Source organism: Schistocerca nitens, chromosome 11 (genome assembly GCF_023898315.1).
Source record: "Schistocerca nitens isolate TAMUIC-IGC-003100 chromosome 11, iqSchNite1.1, whole genome shotgun sequence".
Taxonomy (NCBI): Eukaryota; Metazoa; Arthropoda; class Insecta; order Orthoptera; family Acrididae; genus Schistocerca; species Schistocerca nitens.
The window spans coordinates 15334804-15352572 of record NC_064624.1 but is presented as its reverse complement, the minus strand read 5'-3'; the positions used below and the strand labels follow the sequence as shown (position 1 = coordinate 15352572).

At 46.2% G+C, this 17769-nt stretch overlaps 1 protein-coding gene across 2 annotated transcripts in view; it reads right to left on the bottom strand.

Annotated features, from left to right (window-relative positions):
• The window catches only part of LOC126213041 (poly [ADP-ribose] polymerase tankyrase-1-like), an 881088-nt gene that overhangs the window by 30937 nt on the left and 832382 nt on the right, over positions 1 to 17769 (bottom strand). The window contains exon 4 of one of the 2 annotated variants that reach the window (XM_049940614.1): positions 51 to 164. The exons of the other annotated variant lie outside the window; for it this stretch is intronic. Within the exon in view, the coding sequence (XP_049796571.1) occupies positions 51 to 164 (114 nt within the window). The remainder of the gene's footprint in view (positions 1 to 50; positions 165 to 17769) is intronic. 2 annotated transcript variants of the gene reach the window in all.

The window sequence follows — 17769 nt, the reverse complement described above, 5'->3', positions numbered from 1 at the left end:
CACACACACATTACTGTTAAAGACAGAATAACGTCTTGCCCAGGGCTCACCTGGCTTCTGCTGGTGGCTCACCAAGCAGCCGACTGACTTCGACGATGTGTTTTGGGTACTCGAGCACGGCATCTGCCCAGCCCTGCGTCGCCATTACTTTATATTCGTGGGCCCTTATGAAGTGAACGGCGGCCGCAGTTAGGCTGGGGCACGAGTGCCTCACGGCCAGCACAGCTGCAGCCGCCGCTGTCTCCACCTCCAGCTGCGCCGCCACCTGCTGTTCGCAGGCGGCCTTCAGGGCCGACAGGCCGTATTTGTCGGCTGCCGTCAACAGCTCCTGGGCCGTGTCGGTCGTGTGGGGTGCCTGCAGGGTGTACATGTAAGACAGCAGCTGCCTCAGCACCGGGCCCTCCACGTCCGCGATTCTGACCTCGCCACAGCTGGCCTCCAGCGTGTCGTGCTGGAACATAGCTCGGAACACGGGGCTCCTGGCGGCCAGGACCGCTCGGTGCGCCGCCAGCCGCGTCTCTCCCGCCACCAGCGTCACGACCGCGCCCTCGCCCGCGTCTAGCAGGGCGCCCAGGTCCACGGCCGCCGTCCTCTGAACCTCAGCAGCTGCCGACATGTCGGAAGGTCCTGAAACATGGCACCACCGAGCCAACCTTAAACGGCACCCTCGACAGTTGTACGACGCACATGCAGACCAGTACAACAGCTGCTAATTTTTTTTATATTTTTTTTTGTGGTTTTAGGGCGCACAACTACAATGGTCATTAGCGCCCAGACTACATTAGGAATGCACTACGAGGCACAAGGTTAAAACAGCAACTAAAAGGGAAAACACGATAAAAGACAGATTGACAGGCATAGGATTAAAAAAACAGCATAATCAAATGTCCTTAGACAGGTTTGTCAAGTGGATAAAAGTAAGAACGCGAGCAGCTGCTCCTGGGTCATCCGCTAAAATGGCATCCAGAGTACAAGGCAGGCCAAGATCGGTGCGCAGTGTATTAAAATTCGGACAGGACGTTAAAATGTGGCATACCGTCAGCAATTCCCCACATGGGCAGAACGGCACCGGCGCAGCCGTCACCAGATGGCGATGGCTGAGCCGGCAGTGTCCAATTCGTAACCGGGCCAAAACGACCTCCTCCCGTTGAGAAGGGCGTAAGTGCAGCCCAATCGGCATGCCACAGCGATAAAATGCGCTGACAAATGACGTTGCTACAATTCCATGAAGGGACACAACAAGAAGCTGTCCGAGGCTGGAGGACCGCAGCCTTGGCCACGGCATCTGCAGCTTCATTCCCAGGGTTACCGACATGGCTAGGAACCCACATAAAGGTAACCAGAGAACCGTCGTCTGACAGCTGCTGAAGAGAGCGTTGGATCCGGTGCACGAAAGGGTGAACCGGATATGGATCACTGGGGCTCTGGATGGCGCTCAGGGAATCGGAGCAGATGACATAAGCAGAATGTCAGTGGCGGCAGATGTAAAGAACAGCCTGGTAGAGGGCAAATAGCTGTGAAGACCGAACAATGGCCATGGAGCCGGTATTTGACACTGTGTGCCCCGACAATAAAAGAACACCCGACACCGTCATTGGTCTTAGAGCCATCTGTATAAATGAATATCATACTAATGAACTTCGAACGAAGTTCGACAAAACGGGAGTAGTATACCGAAGCGGGGGTAACCTCCTTTGGGAGCGACCTGAGGTCAAGGTGAATGCGAACCTGAGCCTGGAGCCAAGGTGGCGTTTGGCTCTCGCCCACTCGAAAGGTTGCAGGGAGTGAAAAATGAAGGTGCTGAAGGAGGCGACGAAAGCGAACTCCAGGGGGTAGCAGGGCAGATACATACAACCCGTATTGACAGTCGAGAGAGTCGTCAAAAAAGGAACGCTAAGACGGGTGGTCGGGCATTGACAATAGCCAACAGGCATACCGACAATGCAGTATATCGCACTGGTAGGTTAGTGGCAATTCTATTCACCGGCTTCAGTATGAAGACTCTCGACGGGACTAGTATAGAACGCTCCGATCGCAAGACGTAAACCCCGGTGTTGTATCGAGTTGAAGCGGCGTAAGATGGACGGCCGTGAAGGGGAGTATACGAAGCTCCCATAATCCAGCTTTGAGCGGACGTTCGACTGATATAGACGAAGTAGGACGGTTCGATCCGCTCCCCACGACATTCCACTGAGAACATGGAGGACATTTAGAGAACGGGTACAACAACAGCCAAATATGAAACATGTGGAGACCAGCTAAGTCCTTACCGAGTCTTAAGGACGGTGAGAGAAACGCTTTGTAGCGCCAGAAGTTAATACAGACTGTCTTCTCGGCAGAAAAACAGAAGCCATTGGCGACACTCCAGGAGTAAAGACGGTCAAGACAACGCTGAAGACAATGCTCCAGGAAACATCTCCGCTGTGCACTGCAATAGATGGCAAAATTGTCCACGAAAAGGGAGCCTGATACATCAGCTGGGAGGCAATCCACTATTGGATTGATCGCTATGGTGAAGAGAGCGACGCTCAAAACTGAGCCCTGTGGCACCCCATTCTCCTGGCGAAAGGTGTCAGGCAGGACAGAACCCACACGTACCCTGAACTGTCGATTCATTGAAAAGGAACGAATAAAAACAGGGAGGCGACCGCGAAGGCCCCATGTATGCATGGTGCAGAGAATGCCCGCCCGCCTTCTCCAAATCAAAGAACACAGCCGCGGGCACTTCTGCAAGAAGTTATTCATAATGAAGGTCGACAAGGTAACCAGATGGTCAACAGCAGAGCGGCGCCTACGAAATCCACATTGTACATTGGTAAGTAGGAGTCGAGATTCGAGCAGCCAAACCAAATATCACCTTACAGACACAGCTGGTAAGAGAGATGGGTCGATAACTGGAAGGCAAGTGCTTGTCCTTCCCCGGCTTAGGAATCTGGACAACAATAGACTCGCACCAGCATGTGGGAACATGACCCTCAATCCAGATGCAATTATAAGTACGAAGAAGAAAACCTTTACCCGCAGGTGAAAGATTTTTCAGCATCTGAATATGAATAGCGGAGCGGAGGACCGTGACCGGGCAAGTGCATTGTCGAGTTCCCGCATGGTGAATGGGGCATTATAACTTTCATGATTCGAGGAGCGGAAGTTAGGCGGCCTTGCCTCCTCTACCTGTTTTCGGAGGAGGAAGGCAGGGTGGTAAATCGGCCTAAGGCATTGGAGACATCCTCAGGGGCCACAAGGACGTTATTCGCGACCGTCAAGCCAGAAACTGGTGGGTGGACCTTAGTGCCAGATAGCCGGCACAGGCTACCCCCAGACAACAGAAGAACGAGTAAAACTGTTGAACGAGCTTGTGAAAGCAGCCCAGCTGGCTTTCTTGCTTTCTTTAAAAACACGACGACACTGCGCACTTAATCGTTTATAATTAATACAATTCGCCATCGTAGGGTGGCGTTGAAAGGTGCGTAAAAGCACGTCGACAAGCACGTTTAGCGTCTCTACATGCTGCAGTCCACCAGGGGACCGGCACGCGACGTGGAGAAGAAGTAGTGTGAGGGAGGGAATATTCAGCAGCAGTGAGAATGACTTCCGTGAGGTGTGCGACCTGACTATCGCAGCTTGCGAAGGTTTGATACTGAAGGGTCGCCCTGCAAGAGAAGAGCCCCCAGTCTGCTTTGGAGACGTCCCAACTAGTTGAGCACGGAGAGGGGGAATGATGCAGGAGATGGATAACACACGGGAAGTGATCGCTCGAATACGTATCAGAAAGTGCATACCACTCAAACCGGTGTGCAAGTTGGGAAGTACAGGTAGAGAGGTCTAAATGGGAATAGGTGTGAGATGTGTCCGAAAGAAAAGTAGGGGCGCCAGTATTGAGGCAGACAAGATTGAGGTGGTTGAAAAGGTCTGCTAACAGGGAGCCCTTCATGCAGGATGCTGGAGAGCCCCAAAGGGGATGATGGGCATTGAAGTCTCCAGTTAACAAAAATGGTGCAGGTAGCTGAGCAATAAGTTGCATTATGTCTGCCCTGGGAACGGCAGACGACGATGGAGTGTAAACGGTACAAATGGAAAATGTAAAAGTGGGGAGAGTAATTCGGACAGCAACTGCTTGCAGGTCGGAGTGCAATGTGATGGGATCGTAGTGAATATCATCTCGGACCAGCAACATAACCCCTCCATGAGCTGGGATACCTACCACAGGGGGTAGGTCAAAACGCACAGAGGTGTAGTGTGCCAAGGCAATTTGATCGCATGGGCGTAGCTTCGTTTCCTGGAGAACTACGACGAGCGGACAGTGCAAGCGTAGCAGTCCTCTCGGTTGGAGCGAATGCCGCGAATATTCCAATGAAGAAGTGCCATCGTGATAAGAAAAAGAAAAAGGAGAAGCAAGAAGGGGTCACCTCGAAGGCCGCTGAGGGCCTGGCTTCGAACGAGCACTGCTGCCGCTATCAGTAGGCGGGCAGCCATCGTCCATTGGTTCAGTAGGTTCGTCGGCCATCTTGTTAAGATGGCTGGGAGGGGGAGCTTCCTCCGCCGGTGAACGGCCATATGTTCGGCTACCAGCGGTGCGGCCAGGCGAAACGGATGACGGCCTGGGGCGGCAACTGCTGGGTGGCGCAGGAGAAGAAACGCGCCGTGGCGGAGAAGAACTTTGCTTCCGATGAGCCTTCTTGGAAGGTCGTTTAGTGGTCGGTGGCCGGGAGTTCGAGGTACATAGGAAGTCTGCACGGGACGGTTCCTTCTTGAAGGCCCGTGCATCTGACTTCTGGGTCTTCGTCTTGGCAGAAGCTGATGAAGGAGTTTGTGTCTTAGGGGTGACGGGAGGAAGAGGAGATGTTGACCGAGCGATCTTAGCACTGGCCGAAAGGACGACCATAATGCTGAAGGTCAGATCGCATGTCTGTGTCGCCACCTCCCTGGTAGTCCGAGGAGAGGCGAGGACAGTACTGTATTTTCCCGCTGGGAGTAGCGTGGGCTTCCTACTAGCAAATAGCTTGCGAGCAGCCGAGGTGGACACTTTCTCTTTGACCCGAATTTCCTGTATACAGCGTTCATCCTTGTAGATGGGAGAGTCGCAGGAGGACACTGCACGGTCACCCTGACAGTTCACACAACGAGGAGGCGGAGGTGGACAGTCACCCTCATGGGCATCCCTGCTACAAGTGACACATTTAGCCGCATTAGAACAAGACTGCTGAGTGTGATTAAAACGCTGACACTGGTAGCAGCACGTAGGTGTCTGGACATAGGGGCGAACAGAAATAACCTCTTAGCCCGCTTTGATGCGCGACGGCAGCTGAACACTACCAAAGGTCAAGAAAAGTGTCCGGGTCGGTACAAGGTCATTGTTGACCTTTTTCATGACCCTATGGACAGCTGTCACGCCCTACTCAGCGAGGAAAGACAATCTCCTCGTCAGTTCGTCGAGTGATCTAGTATATACCACACCACGCGACGAATTCAAAGTGCGGTGAGCCTCCACCCGGACAGGGAACGTGTACAGGAGTGTGGCCCGAAGAAGTTTTTGTGCCTGAAAGGAGCTCTCAGTTTCTTATAACAAGGTACCGTTACACATCCTGGTACAAGACTTGACAAATCCGACTATGGCATCTACGCCCTTCTGGATAACTGGATAACGAAAGGGTTGACAGACGAAAAAGCCTTTCCGTCCTCAGATCGAGAAACGACGAGGAACTGTGGGGCAGGCGGTAGTATTTTGGCACTGGTGGCTGGTCAAGTTTCCGTTTTTGGGCAGAAGTCGAGATAGAAGAGAAATCCATTGCAAAGGAATCCCCATGATTGCGTCTCCGATGGCGCGCTCCTTCCTTGTGGGGACCCTCTCAGAGGGCACTCCCGCCTTAGGTGAATGTTTACACCTCAGGTCACACCTCCCGAGAAACGGACAGGCAAGGAGGAGAAGGCAAGGAGGAGAAGGCAAGGAGGAAAAGGCAAGGGAAAAAGTAAGGAAGACAGTGAGAGGGAGAAGGACAAAGAAAGGTACCAAACAACGGAAGGAAGAAACCAGAATAAGTGAAAAATCAAAATGACCACAAATATAAGTCGTGGAACCGTCCGTCTCCGGACCCTTGAGGGGGAGGGACTCCTTTTAGTCGCCTCTTACGACAGGCAGGAATACCTCGGGCCGATTCTAACCCCCGGACCCACAGGGGGAGCAGCTGCTAAATGTTGTCCACCAGTGATCCATTACGATGTCACGATATCCTGTCTGCGTAAAACTCTTGCCACACGTGATGAGCTACGTATCTCCGACAGCACAGCTTTCAGGATTTCCCATACCGTTGGACAACATGTCCTCAGAAGGTGTGCAGACCTCGTTCCCCAACTTATTTCTACAGAGTAGGGTTGCACAATCACGATATCTTTCGAAATGGAGATTGAGACAGTTATTATCTCTCTAGTTATTTACAGAAAGAATGACTTGACACTTGGTATGTGCATTGCTCTGCTTTTAACAGCTATTTCTGCAAGTCTTGTAGGAGCTGCCTCACACAGTGGACAGACAATCTGCTACAAAAGTTGGGGTTGACTTAATGGCAAACACTGCTACGGGGTTGCTGTGGCACCCAGACTTTGAATCCTCCGACATTTCCAACAGATTCCAACAAGACAACACCGAACCGTGAACTGGTGAACTCTTAGCAATTCGTAGAGAATTCTCTCTTCCAGTTAGCTGAGACGTGCTATCATTTTGTTACTGATGTCAGACAGCCACAATGCAGGAAACTGTTGTCTTAACACCAACAGGTTTTCATTTCTATTATTTCTCAATTACAAGTTCTGATTCCACAGATCAAACTGTCACTTATAGTCCACATGTCATGTTTATAATTTCTACTTTAGGTGCTAACGGTAGTCGTTTAAACTAGGGAAATAATTGGGCATTATTTATTCCAGTTACTTTAACACCACAAATTCTTACTTTTCTCCCACTCACATTCTATTGAGTCACAAATCAGTGTATATGCTAATACATTAAACTATGCAAAAGATGTCTCACTACTCACTTATTAACTTCAGGCATGATATCTAAGTATTTCACACTTTCTCACTGATGTATTTCTTACCGACCTGCATTCTGACAGGAAGATGTACACAGATTCTGAGCATCTTATTTTGCCAGCAGCCCCGGATATGTTTGAAACTGTGTTAGGCAAGCAAGAGGCAAATGTGCTAAAACGTATACTATGACCGCTGACATTCGAGAACAATTAGTCGAAAACTTTACGAGCAGCCCACACATTGTTTTGCAGTTTGATGAATCTACTGATGTTTCAGATCGTGCACAGTTTGCGCAATTTTTGCAGTTTGAAGCAGATTAAAGAATCACAGGAGATAATATTTTGTAAAGCACTTCCTGCCAGTCCTTACTGGCTGGTGTTTGTATGACATGCAACTGCGAGATTGGACAAAATGTATCGCCATTTGTACTGAAAGTGGTAAAGCCGTCACTGATAGGAGAAGCGGGCTCATTGTGAAGTTAAATCAGTAAGGCCAAATGTATCGTGGACACAGTGCTTTCTCCACCAACAGGCTCTGGCAGCCACGGTTTTACCTCCTGATCTGAAAGACGTGCTTAAAGAAAGCGATCAAAGCTCTGAAGTCAATTAAAGTGTTGCAAACGACTGTTTAGAATCATCAGAATCTCCTCAGATTTGGTAGCTTCCCAAAGGAGAGGTATTGACGAATTCTGGAACTAGAAGCTGAATTTTAAGAACATTAAAACAAGATTCCAAATCTTTTTATTTGAATTATTTCTGTGATCCTGTTTCACTAGTGAAGTTAGTATTACTCGCAGATCATTTTAATCACCTAAATATTACAAAATAGAGCCTCCGAGGGAGAGAAGAAAACGAATATAAAGGTGAAGGATAAAATCGAAGCAGTCCAGGCAGAACTCCGTTTGTGGTCAACGTCCTTACAGAAGGCAGTGTTTCAGTCTGTCCCTTTCTTTCAGAAGACTGTCAGAGAAGTGGGCCAGTTGGTGGTGAGTTCTCATATTCCTTGCACGATGCACAGCTTGACTAACTTTGGAGAAAAGCTATTAATTTACTTTCGGGAACTGAACTCTCAAGCTAACAGTGGGCATAGATGGATGCGAAATCCTTTTGCAGCTATGTCAGTACAACTGGGCGATCTGAACACGAAGATGACAAACAGTCTTTGCTTTGGACATCACGCTTACATAAAATTTAAATCGTAGAAGATTCACGTGTTCTGCATGAAGAGGAAAGACAAATATCCACAGCTGGAGAGCGAAGCTTTAGAATTCTTAGTCCCATTCACAACTTCCTAGCTATACAAAGTAGCACTCTTCATTGGTGAACATGAAAACTAAGACCAGAAATAGGCTTCCATTAGGAAACGAGTTGGTTACGTTATCTCAAAAACAAAACCACAATTTGACAAATTATTAATAAATAAAACAGGTACAGCCTTCTCATGAAAATAATTATATTTTTTTCGCAGTTTAGCACCTATAACCCTTGCTTACATTTACCTGGCTAAGCCACACCAGTAACACATGTCGCCAATATCAACCTATGAATAAAAGCTGTTAATAACAGTAAAATCCTGGTAAGCGTCGAGTATGATTTTAAGTAATATAAATGAAAGACGGACATTATTCATCAGATTGCTGTTACACTGTTCATTTGCAAAAACTGTTCATTAGCATACATTCATTCACAGAATGTACCACTATTGTTACTGACTGCTCTTGGTGGTATGGCTTACAGTACGCGGGAAAGAAATGATGTAACGGAAAAGGTGGAAGAATAACTAGTGTAATGTTTACATCTGTTCTAATCAAATCATCACTTGCTAGAGTTCTTCTGTCAGCATTTCAGTTCATTTCATCAGTGAAGTTGGCCGAGCTTTTCGGTCTGCAAATTGACACTCTATAGAAGAAATAAATTGTGGAATCATGTGTGAGGACTGGTTCGGTTAAGCAATGCGCGAAATTTTCGAGTCAAGTACCTGGACAGACGAGTACCAGCAGAGAGAGAAATACAGAGCCTGTATAAAAACAGGTGCACCTACGGCTCTGTCCAAAGCGTGAAACGACGGAGAATTCCTTCCGTTGTCACACCCAGAAGTTACCGCAGACACTTGCTGAATAATTGTTCAGAGCCCAAAGAGGTCTACATGTGAATTGTTCCAAAAGGTTCACTTGAGTAGGAGTTCCTGCCAGATATTGAAGAGCGTTAATCTGAAGCCGTATCGTGTGTGGGTTGTGCAACATTTAGTGGAGGATGTTAGTCAAACGTTTACGTTACTGAAGGAGGCTTTTCAGTAACATCGACGATGGTTTGTTAGACCCTTTCCATTATATCGCGAGTGACTGTAAGCATGGTTTCATCTTTCTGGCCACGTGAATTCACAGACAACGAGGTACTGGGCAACAGAGAACCCCAATGTAGTTTGTCAGCAACCACTCCACGATGAAAACGACTGCACTTGGCGCGCTGTAACAGGAACGCGCATTACTGGACTGTTTGACGCGACCCTCAACAAACGTTTGATACATTCTGTGCTGAGCTCACCGAACATGGAAGACAATACTGCTGCTTATAGCACGATGGGGCAACATGGCACACGTCTAAGGTATCGCTGGAACGACTCCACGATGTCTTCACTGAGGACCGAACTGTCGGCAAACATTCATGGCCACCACGTAGGCCGGATCTATCAACGTGTGATTTTTGTTTTAGTTCCTCGCTTCTGTAATTTCATTCATTTCCCTCACACTTACACGCGTTACTTTTCTCTGCGTCATACTGTATTTTAGCAATGAAGAAATAACAGTCACACCTCACTTAACCACCTCCTACGAGGGTGAGTCCAGAAGTCTGGTAAAAAAAAGGCGAGAAAAACTTTTTGTCGTAAACAACTCAACTAACCTCTCGACAGTCTCCTTTGAAGCATATAAGCTTGGTCCAGCAATCTTCCACCTCTTTCATCCATCACAAAAATAGGGCACGTAAATGTCTGAAAAATACTTGTTGATTGCGCTATCACTTGCTCATTCGATGAAAATTTGTCCCCAGCAAGACAGCTTCAAGTTACGAAACAGCAGGTGAGTTGAGCCTGCGTCTCGTGTGGAGTGGATTAGGAGCCCATTTCCTGCACTTTCGCCGTTGTTACCGCTCATGTGTCGGACTGTGCATTATCCTGGTGAAAGGACGTGCCAATGCAAATTTCTAACGATCCAACAATGAAGAATAATGGAGTCCACTTCTGTTTCTGCCTTTTTCCAATTAACACGTGAGGATTATTGCCTGGGAAGTCCAAAATCAGTGGCCGTAAACTTACCAGCTGACAAAATGGCCTTTGGCTTCTTCGGTGCACTTTCGGCAGCTACTGTTTTGGCGGGTGCTTCGACTCTGGTGGGTAGTTTCAGCAGCCACGAGTCTGCACAAAGAGTCTCGAGCAGTGCTATTTACGGTCGGCAGGCAGTGAGCCGAAATGTGGTGCCGGATGGGCTTTGGGTCGACTGTGAGCTGCCGCGGCCCCCACACCGGCCACAGCTTCACGGCCACCAGGCTACTCCTCCATGCTGGGAGTATCCTTTGGATTATTGCTATTCCCATTTCTTGTAACATTCAAATGGCATTTACGTTCAATACCCTAGCAGAAGGTTACTTTTACGTAATTAAAGCTTGTTGTTGTTGTTGTTGTGGTCTTCAGTCCTGAGACTGGTTTGATGCAGCTCTCCATGCTACTCTATCCTGTGCAAGCTTCTTCATCTCCCAGTACCTACTGCAGCCTACATCCGTCTGAATCTGCTTAGTGTATTCATCTCTTGGTCTCCCTCTACGATTTTTACCCTCCACGCTGCCCTCCAATACTAAATTTGTGATCCCTTGATGCCCCAAACAATCCCTACCAACCGATCCCTTCTTCTAGTCAAGTTGTGCCACAAACCTCTTCTCCCCAATCCTATTCAATACCTCCTCATTAGTTACGTGATCTACCCACCTTATCTTCAGCATTCTTCTGTAGCACCACATTTCGAAAGCTTCTATTCTCTTCTTGTCCAAACTAGTTATCGTCCATGTTTCACTTCCGTACATGGCTACACTCCATACAAATACTTTCAGAAACGACTTCCTCACACTTAAATCTATACTCGATGTTAAATTTCTCTTCTTCAGAAACGATTTCCTTGCCATTGCCAATCTACATTTTATATCCTCTCTACTTCGACCATCATCAGTTATTTTACTCCCTAAATAGCAAAACTCCTTTACTACTTTAAGTGTCTCATTTCCTAATCTAATTCCTTCAGCATCACCCGATTTAATTTGACTGCATTCCATTATCCTCGTTTTGCTTTTGTTGATGTTCATCTTATACCCTCATTTCAAGACACTGTCCATTCCGTTCAACTGCTCTTCCAAGTCCTCTGCTGTCTCTGACAGAATTACAATGTCATCAGCGAACCTCAAAGTTTTTACTTCTTCTCCATGAATTTTAATACCTACTCCGAATTTTTCTTTTGTTTCCTTTACTGCTTGCTCAGTATACAGATTGAATAACATCGGGGAGAGGCTACAACCCTGTCTCACTCCTTTCCCAACCACTGCTTCCCTTTCATGCCCCTCGACTCTTATAACTGCCATCTGGTTTCTGTACAAATTGTAAATAGCCTTTCGTTCCCTGTATTTTACCCCTGCCACCTTCAGAATTTGAAAGAGAGTATTCCAGTTAACATTGTCAAAAGCTTTCTCTAAGTCTACAAATGCTAGAAACGTAGGTTTGCCTTTCCTTAATCTTTCTTCTAAGATAAGTCGTAAGGTCACGTGTTCCAACATTTCTACGGAATCCAAACTGATCTTCCCCGAGGTCCGCTTCTACCAGTTTTTCCATCCGTCTATAAAGAATTCGAGTTAGTATTTTGCAGCTGTGACTTATTAAACTGATAGTTCGGTAATTTTCACATCTGTCAACACCTGCTTTCTTTGGGATTGGAATTATTATATTCTTCTTGAAGTCTGAGGGTATTTCGCCTGTCTCATACATCTTGCTCACCAGATGGTAGAGTTTTGTCATGACTGGCTCTCCCAAGGCCATCAGTAGTTCCAATGGAATGTTGTCTACTCCTGGGGCCTTGTTTCGACTCAGGTCTTTCAGTGCTCTGTCAAACTCTTCACGCAGTATCGTATCTCCCATTTTGTCTTCATCTAAATCCTCTTCCATTTCCATAATATTATCCTCAAGTACATCGCCCTTCTATAAACCCTCTATATACTCCTTCCACCTTTCTGCTTTCCCTTCTTTGCTTAGAACTGGGTTGCCATCTGAGCTCTTGATATTCATACAAGTGGTTCTATTCTCTCCAAAGATCTCTTTAATTTTCCTGTAGGCAGTATCTATCTTACCCCTAGTGAGACAAGCCTCTACATCCTTACATTTGTCCTCTAGCCATCCCTGCTTAGCCATTTTGCACTTCCTGTCTCATTTTTGAGACGTTTGTATTCCTATTTGCCTGCCTCATTTACTCCATTTTTATATTTTCTCCTTTCATCAATTAAATTGAATATTTCTTCTGTTACCCAAGGATTTCTATTAGCCCTCGTCTTTACCTACTTGATCCTCTGCTGCCTTCGCTACTTCATCCCTCAGAGCTACCCATTCTTCTTCTACTGTATTTCTTTCCCCCATTCCTGTCAATTGTTCCCTTATGCTCTCGCTGAAACTCTGTACAACCTCTGGTTCTTTCAGTTTATCCAGGTCCCATCTCCTTAAATTCCTACCTTTTTGCAATTTCTTCAGTTTCTGTAGCCATGTATGGAAGTGAAACATGGACGATAAATAGTTTGGACAAGAAGAGAATAGAAGCTTTCGAAAATTGGTGCTACAGAAGAATGCTGAAGATAAGGTGGGTAGATCACGTAACTAATGAGGAGGTATTGAATAGGATTGGGGAGAAGAGAAGTTTGTGGCACAACTTGACTAGAAGAAGGGATCGGTTGGTAGGACATGTTTTGAGGCATCAAGGGATCACAAATTTAGCATTGTAGGGCAGCGTGGAGGGTAAAAATCGTAGAGGGAGACCAAGAGATGAATACACTAAGCAGATTCAGAAGAATGTAGGTTGCAGTAGGTACTGGGAGATGAAGCTTGCACAGGATAGAGTAGCATGGAGAGCTGCATCAAACCAGTCTCAGGACTGAAGACCACAACAACAACATGTGTGCCTAAATATCATTAAATGTCAAGATTTTGGCATATGACCGAAAACACTCCTTTATTGGCTGACAGTCTAAAGCTCTCCTGACGTCACAGACTAGGAGTAACACGAAGATTCTAGTGTGTTACAGGGTGTGTGTTGGCCCAAGTTAGGACGTTCTTACGGACTACTTCCGCTACGTAGTGATGGGAGCAGCAATTACAACTTCTAAGTAACAATAGAAAGAAGTTGTATGGACACTGGAAGTGGAAACCTTGCCCAAGGTGATGCGTTTATGTTCCACCCATTTAGAGCGGCGGTATGTGCAACGACCAATATTCTTCTCTCTCCTGTTTGTAGCTTCATTAATATCGCTCAAAACTAAGGAAATGTGTGAGTTTGCCAAACGAGTCGGTATGTGGCAACCAGGTTGTCGAGTACAAGTCACGAGTCACGACCCCCGAAGCACAACAGAACTGTTCTCGGCGAACCCCTGAGCTGATTTCCTTCACTGAAGGCACTCGGCAGAGACCACAGCCAGCACGCGCTCGGTGGGCAACGGACAGACGGCAAAGAGGTCGCAGCTTCGAATCCTGTAACGGTCACGTACTCCTGAAAGTTTTACACCAAACACGAAAATACCGCTAGCACGAACTGATTGCAGTAGCTACTTGGGTGGTGAGATGTATTATTTACAGCATAGTTTGAGAAATGGACAACAACGGCTAAATGCATTTACTTCGCGAAACCCACAACTCAGGTTTTTGGAATTAACTGCTAGTAGTTGAGAAATCACCATACGCCCACAGTACAAAGAGGCGTACGGCGATGAGGTCATACGGAGAGATATGAAGCGTGTACAAGATGCAGGTAACACAAACGTTAGGGGTGTGATGTTTGTGAGTGTAAGGTAACGTCAGTGTCTGAAGCAAACTTGCTTCATGTTTCATATAAGACGATGAAACCTCAAACGGTTAAACAGTAAGGATCATAGCTAGACAGTAACAAGATAAAAACATTCTTTCTAATGAAGTGAAAAGTGTGTGGCCACAATCTGCAAAGTATCTTTTTCAACGTGACGTGTGTGTGAAGAGAGATTGCAACTGAAGGCACATGTAAACCGCAAGCAGAAAGCAATCACATTCTGTGTCTGATCGCTGTGGTGAAGTTTTCTAATTGTGATTTGGCTGCCATACGAGAGGCCTGTCTAATTGTTTCACACCTAAGTTAAAATATTATTTCGGGTTAAATTCGAACGGCGACCTATGGTATACAACTCGTAAAATTTGATGGTCTACCGGTCTAAGAACTGAGCTACCAACTAACTGACAAGGGAACCTCCCCATCGCACCCCCCTCAGATTTAGTTATAAGTTGGCACAGTGGATAGGCCCTGAAAAACTGAACACAGATCAATCGAGAAAACAGGAAGAAGCTGTGTGGAACTATGAAAAAAATAAGCAAAATATACAAACTGAGTAGTCCATGGGCAAGATAGGCCACATCAAGGATGATGTGAGCTCAAGAGCGCCGTGGTCCCGTGGTTAGCGTGAGCAGCTGCAGAACGAGAGGTACTTGGTTCAAGTCTTCCCTCGAGTGAAAAGTTTAAATTTTTATTTTCAGACAATTATTAGAGTTCAGGCACTCACACGTAATCAACTTCGCTCTCCAAAATTCCAGGACATGTCCATATTTGCTTCGACATATGCAGGATTTGACGGTCTGCACACGGAGAAACTTGAAAACGTTAAAAACATATGTTTTGACAGAGCACAGAGAAAACTGTGCGACTGTGAAACTGTTGCATTCATTTGTTGCAGTTTATGTGACAAACTCTTATGTTTTAATCACTTTTTTGGGAGTGATTATCACACCCACAAGAAAACCTAAATCGGGCAAGGTAGAAGAATCTTTTTACCTATTCGCCAAGTGTGCAAGTTAGGTGGGTCGACAACATATTCCTGTCATGTGAGGCACATACCGGCACCAGTGTCGTATAGAATGTATCAGATGTGTTTTCCTGGATCAAATGTTTTCGGTTCCCAATGCAGAGGCACGTCCTTTCGTCTACTAATCGCACGGTTTTGCGCTGCGGTCGCAAAACACAGGCCCTAAAATTATTACAGTGAACATAAGACGTCAATGAACGAACGGACAGATCATAACTTTGCAAAAATGAAGTAAGTAAACGTTTGGCTCGAGGGAAGCCTTTAACCAAGGACCTCTCGCTCCGCAGCTCCTCACGCTAACCACGGGACCACGGCGCTCCTGAGCTCAGATCATCCTTGATCTTACCTATGTTGCCCATGAACTACTTGGTATATTTTGCTTATTTTTTCATAGTTCAACACAACTTCTTCCTGTTTTCTCGATTGATCTGTGTTCAGTTTTTTAAGGCCTATCCACTGTGCCAAATTATAACTAAATCTGAGGGGGGTGCGATGGGGAGGTTCCCTTGTGAGGTGTAGTCGGAAAAACGACAATTTTATCTAGGAGTTTAATTTCGTGGAATGAGGATGTTCTTGCTCGCAAAAGTGGTACAGTTTATCTCTGCGGTGTATCGATGTTAACTTCACATTGCAAAACGTTTTACATTAAATTAGGGAACTCGTGCGTCAACGTGGTGGCAATTTGCCGGTACAGTGAAAACCACATTTTACTGATCTCCTTCTCTGGAACACTCGGAAACAACTTTTCAGGAGTTTTTATAGATGAATTTGTATAGTATGGTACTACACATCATTTGCAACCCGTTTTCCGAACCGGAAACTCCAAAATAAGAGGTCAATTAGCATTACGACATTAGGACTTTCAGATTATTCAAATTTTATTTCCGTTTCTATAGAACAATACTGATACTAAAGAGGAAAAGAAGCATGTTAAGCGTGTAAAATGACCATCATTCAATACAAATTCCCGAAAACGCTCAAATACCCCATTACCCGTGTAGGACATTACACACACACACACACACACACACACACACACACACACACACACACTTGAAATGCATACCGTCTCGGCAGTCCAAGTTTTATTCGGCGCCCCTGCATTACCGCGTGTTCAGTGATGCTGCACACTCCGCGGGAACTCGATCCAATTCTGTTTTGATTTGTGCGGCAGCCCAACCCTCCTAATGAAAGAAAAAGTTTAACAACAGCACGAAACTTTCTCTCCATTTTCAGTCGCATTCGGTACACTGACCAATTCTGTGAACTGTACGATGTGCACCCTTCAAATTCTTCACGCCACCTTTGGAATAATCACACTTACGAAAGAGCAACAAAAAGTGTTGCGCTCTTTCGTCGGAGTTTAGCAGACTCGTGAGACGCCCCCCGTACACAGAGGGGGGCCCGCTGGACGAGTCCCTCCCTCCCTCCTACTGCTGGACTCCAGACTGGACACCGGCTGCCCTCCAGGGCGTCGCCGACTCTCCTCACGTCTCAGACTCACTGCTGCTGATTCGCGCCTTTAATTCGCAATTTATGAATTTCATTTTAGGTCTGTCGTCATTAACCGACACGAATTCGACGAATCTGCAGATAGCAGTTCCAGTCAACTGAACCCGTCTTCTGTGTTCAGAACTCATGTTTAAAGCAGGGAAGAACAAACACCTTTATTGTGAAAAAGGATGTACGCTGCTATACTTTACATTACTATTTAAAAATTGTTTTAGTATTTTTCACGGAATGAAGCGAATTATCCTATTTATAGGTGTGTTCCTACAGCAGAACATGCTTCGCGTAATTTACTGCACGCGAGACTCAGAAGTGAATTTTGTTAGCTTTACAGAGGTGCCACTTTATCGTGAGTTTGTAAATAAGTAGGTATTTATTCGAATTTATCCGAGTTTCTCACACGATTTTGTTCACCGAGTTATCGAACAGTTCCCTGAAAACAGTTTACAGATTTTGTTTTCATTCATCGTTAACACCGAGTATGTGTGATAAAACAATCAATCCAGAATTTATGTTAAACAAGAAATTACGTAATTTTTAATAAAAAATAAATTTAACTTTTATTAGCCCTATGTTTTCGTATTATGGGACCCGTAGTATTCACGCAGGGGGTGGACTGGTTCTTTCATTTCCTTTCGAAAGACGAAATCATTTTTCATTAAGTGCATATGTGTTTGGCATATTTCATAAAAAAATATTGCACTAGTTTTCTGTACAAGATGTTTCAATTCTTCGTGAAGCATCATCGTAATCACAACGATTCAATTCACGTAATCACAATCGACAAGAAAAATGAGAAATGAACAGGGCGACGAACAACGACGATTTTGTGGCGATCCCGATCAAATCACAGCGCTAGGGGAACAGAAACGACGACGACACACGGTGTGTCCGTTGGAGTCCGAGGCCGTCTGCAGGACGTTTCCCACAGACTGCCGCACTCCACGCCTCCTCTCGCTGCTGTCAATCCTACCCGTCTACTGTCTGTGAGATGTGGTGGTCTTCCGTCGCCGATATCGATATCCCGTGTGACGTAAGAGTCTCCGGTCGGCGCTGGTCGAGCCAGCTCGCGTTGAAAGCCAGCCGGCGTCCCTAAAACCGTCGCCACACGGAC